The sequence below is a fragment of the Pygoscelis adeliae genome, unplaced genomic scaffold (assembly GCF_000699105.1).
Source record: "Pygoscelis adeliae isolate BGI_AS28 unplaced genomic scaffold, ASM69910v1 Scaffold784, whole genome shotgun sequence".
Taxonomy (NCBI): domain Eukaryota; kingdom Metazoa; phylum Chordata; class Aves; order Sphenisciformes; family Spheniscidae; genus Pygoscelis; species Pygoscelis adeliae.
The window spans coordinates 14,826-18,540 of NW_008824680.1; the positions used below are offsets into that span (position 1 = coordinate 14,826).

The 3,715-nt window shown below is 54.3% G+C and overlaps 2 protein-coding genes across 2 annotated transcripts in view; one reads left to right on the forward strand and one right to left on the reverse strand.

Moving 5' to 3' along the window:
* The window catches only part of LOC103916197 (EVI5-like protein), a gene marked incomplete at its 3' end in the record, with an annotated part of 12,826 nt that extends 11,705 nt beyond the window's left edge, over window positions 1-1,121 (reverse strand). Inside the window, exon 1 of the mRNA XM_009323157.1 lies at window positions 1,117-1,121. Within this exon, the coding sequence (XP_009321432.1) occupies window positions 1,117-1,121 (5 nt within the window). The remainder of the gene's footprint in view (window positions 1-1,116) is intronic.
* An 885-nt stretch (window positions 1,122-2,006) lies between these two features.
* LOC103916198 (low affinity immunoglobulin epsilon Fc receptor-like) overlaps window positions 2,007-3,715 on the forward strand; it is a 3,702-nt gene continuing 1,993 nt past the window's right edge. The window contains exons 1-6 of the mRNA XM_009323158.1: window positions 2,007-2,106; window positions 2,405-2,500; window positions 2,690-2,788; window positions 2,974-3,024; window positions 3,131-3,220; window positions 3,614-3,676. Coding sequence (XP_009321433.1) covers window positions 2,007-2,106; window positions 2,405-2,500; window positions 2,690-2,788; window positions 2,974-3,024; window positions 3,131-3,220; window positions 3,614-3,676 — 499 coding nt within the window. The remainder of the gene's footprint in view (window positions 2,107-2,404; window positions 2,501-2,689; window positions 2,789-2,973; window positions 3,025-3,130; window positions 3,221-3,613; window positions 3,677-3,715) is intronic.

Below are 3,715 nucleotides of genomic sequence, written 5' to 3' on the forward strand. Positions count from 1 at the left end.
CGCTGGGGCGGGGCCTGCTGCCGCCCAGGCAGCGGGCGGGGGGCTGTCTGGGTAGGAGGTAGCCAGGCACGTGGGCGCCATTTTGTGGCGAGGGAGAGGTTTTCTCTTCTAGTATCGCTGGCAGTAACGGTAAAGAGGTGCCCGAAAAAGAGCAGCGTGTTCCCTTTTCCCCTTCCACCCAGCTGCTGAGCAGTCCTCCAACTGTGCGGGCTTCCCTGCCAACGTGGGTGTGTTTGACAGCAACTGAGAGGGTCTCCCCTCCCTGGAGGGCTGGGTCTGAGCTCAGGGGAGGTAGGGTGTGCTGCTGTAGGACAAAGCAGGGACGGTTCTGCTCCCATCCTTTCCTACCACATGCAGCTTAGAAGGCGACTGGAAAGAGCAGTTCATGGGCAAATCTGGGTGTGCACAACGGCAGGGCATGCCAGATGGATTGGCTGGCCAAAACCCCAACCCGGGGAGGGTGTGGGGGGGGGGGGGGGGGGAGTGTCCTTCATTCCCACAGGGACCTGGGTACGGGGCCATGGGGGTCCCCAGTTCCCCAGGGATGGGGTGTCAGGGTGACCAGGGTCCCCCATCCCATATGGATCCAGGGATGGGGACACTGGGGTCTCATGTGATTCCCAGGGATGGGGACAATAGGGACCCCAGCTCCCCAGAAATGGGGGTGACAGTGGTCTCGCATTTCCCAGGGATTCAGATCTTGGGGCACTTGGGGATCCCCAATGTCCCCTGGGGTGTGGGGACAGTCCCCCAGGGACAGGGATATGGGGACACAGAGTCCTGCTGTCCCCAGGGACAGGGGTGTGGGACACTGGGGGTGGCCCCAGCGCCTGGGGTTGCTGAGGTGCCATTGGGGATGGTTTTAACAGTGCTGAGAAGTGGGGTTTTGGGGAGCTTAAAGGGATTTTCAGCCACTCCACCTTCAGTATTTAAAACATAAAAAGATAAAAAAACCCTAAAAAGGTTAAAGAGAGAAGGACATGGGAGGTTTAGGGGTGGGAGCTGGCGTTTTCGGTCCTCTCAACTGCTATCTCGGTTTTCAATTCTTTCAGCTTAAGAAGAGCCATCCTTGATTTTTTTTTTTTTTTAAACCTCTCCCATGCCACCGGGACAAACCGCATGCTGGCAGCAGAGAAGGGAAACCACCGCGAGAGCGCATGGGCCGAATTCACAGCGTTTCAACCCAAACCTGACTCCATTGCCTCCTGGAAAGTGCCGGAGCCCCAAGGGCATGAGCGGCCACCCCGGGGAGAAGTTTGGCCTCGACTTCCCCTAAATTCAGGCTCAAAAAAGGGGAAATCGGACAAAAGGAGGAAGCTGCTTACCCCAGGGGGAGAGCAGGGGGAACTGGAGTGAGGGACGTTCAACTTTTGGCTGTGTTTGCTCTTCCCGGGGTGCCTCTGTGAAATTCGGCTGAAATTGGTCAACGCCAAAGTTACTCGTAAGTTCTAACTTTCGTTTACTGCAATAGCCCGCCCAGGGGACGCCTGGCTCGAAGCCCCGAGGGCGTTCGGGCAACGAAAAGAATTTTCCAGAGAAGGAATGAAGGAAACGATGCCCAAAAATATGAGGATTTTCACAACGCTAAGTTTCTCGCATTAAAAACGCAAGACATTATCACAAAAACACTGAACAAAATGCTAACGAATTCCCACCAAACCAACAAACAAAAAAAAGTGAAATTTAGGTGCTCACCTTGGAGAACGCCGGTCACTGTTTTGGCATGAAGGCTCCAAAAAACACCTCCTCAGGCAGGTGTCGGCCTCATTTGAGGAGAGCAGGGTGTGTTTTTTAACCAATTCTGCTAAAAATCAACAGGGAGGGGCTGCGACACGTGGTGAGGGGCTGCTCAAGCGCATCAGCTGCTCCAAAACTCCTGAGTGCGCGGATTTTTTTTGTCCAGGAATTAGAATTATGAAACGCAGGCGTTTCCTTCCCCCTCAGGATGAGGTGACGCGTGTTCCCCACCACATAAATCGGAGCGATCAAGAGAAAAAGGATCAGAGATGTCACAAGGCAAAGGTGCCTTTGACACCTATGAGAAATGTGATTTCGCCGAGAAGATGGAGTTGGAGGAGCGAGAGCGGAGGAAAGCGCCTAAAGGAGGTATCGGGGCAAGGGAGCGGCTTTGGGGATCCGGAGACATGAAACTGGAGGGTTTCAGCTCTTTAAACCGGTCTTTCTCTGAAGTTATAGCCAAATTTTGACGCCTGGTTCCTCCGTTGGGTCACAATCTAGGAAAAAGAGGTTTGAGCTTGAAGAACAGGGTGGTGGAGTCACTTGAGAGGTTGTTCTGGGGGGGATCTCTCCTCTTTGTGCTCTTCTTTAAGAAATTATCTGTTGGGGGGGAGTTATTTGGGGCTGCCTCACCCCATTTCACCCCTGGCAGTACTGCCCTTCCTAGCCTTGTCTCCGGAGAGAGCCATCGCGCTGCTGTACGTGCTTCTGGCCCTCACCTTTGTGCTCTTCATGGCTCTCACCATTGTGAATCTCCGGAGAGGTGAGTCCGCCGCGCGTCCCTTGCTCTGATCGCCCTCGCTGAGCGCAGGGTGGGCACGATTTGGGGGAAAACCACCAGCAGATGGAGCAAAACGTGGCTCCAAGTTAGGATTGAAGGCCCTTTTGCAGCCCGCGAGCTCTCCGGGGCCGGATCCGGAATGAGGGCGAACGCTCTCTTCCTCTTCCCCAGTATCCGCGGCATGGGAGGCGTTGGAACAAGCCCAGATGCGGAGCGAGAACAGCCACACGACGGCGTGGCACAACCTCTCAGAGGTCCAGCGCACCCTCGGTACGACATCTCGCCCCGAAATGGCTCCCCGGCACCCGCTGCACCCTCGATACCTGCACGGATTTTCCCCCCGGCGCTTCCCAGCGTGCTTTTTCCAGCAAAAAAAAAAGAACCAAAGCTGCTTTCCATCAGGACGGTGATGGTCATGGCTTGTTTTGAGCTTTCTCCTCTTATTTTCCTCTTAGATAAACAGCTCTCTGGCGAGCTCAAGACGATTCACGGCCGACTTCTGAACGGTACGCCAAGGAAAAGGCGGTTTTGGGGAAATACGGGCAGAATTCCAAATACGGGGCGCAGGCAGCGGCGAGATGGGGTCAAAAGCGGAGTTTTTCCTCCTTCCAGTGTCGCAAGAAGTGGGGAATGTGCGGTGGAAGATGAGACGGTGCGAAGCGGAGTGCAGGAATGAGCTGTCGGATCGCCTCCGCGTCCTGGGTGAGAGCCTGAATTTGATGGAAAATCGTTAAATTCAGTCCTTCTCCTCGATTCCCAAAACACGCGGTATTGGGTAGATGCTCCAAAGGTTCCTAAAATGTGCACCGGGAGCGCATGAAGCTAATCTTAATGAGTTTGAGATATCATTAAGTATATTATTAAAGGAAAAAAACCTTTCTCAGCCTGTTGATCGACACAATAAAAAGCTCATTGAACGAAAGGGCTTTGAGGTTTTACTGCCTGAAGTTTAGAGAACGGTAACTCGCACCAGGAAAACACACAGCGAAAGCCACGGTGTAAACTGGGGTGGAAAGGAAAAGGGGAAGGGAGACAAAAACGGGGGTTTTTAGATCTTTGCAGCAGCTCAATTACCTTTTATTCTCTCCCCGGCAGAGGAGAGGGACACGCTGGAGCTGGTGCTGCAGCAGCTGGCGGAGGTGAAGCAGGAGCAGAGCCGTGCGTCGGCGCTCCTTGACACGGTGCTGGAGCAGACGC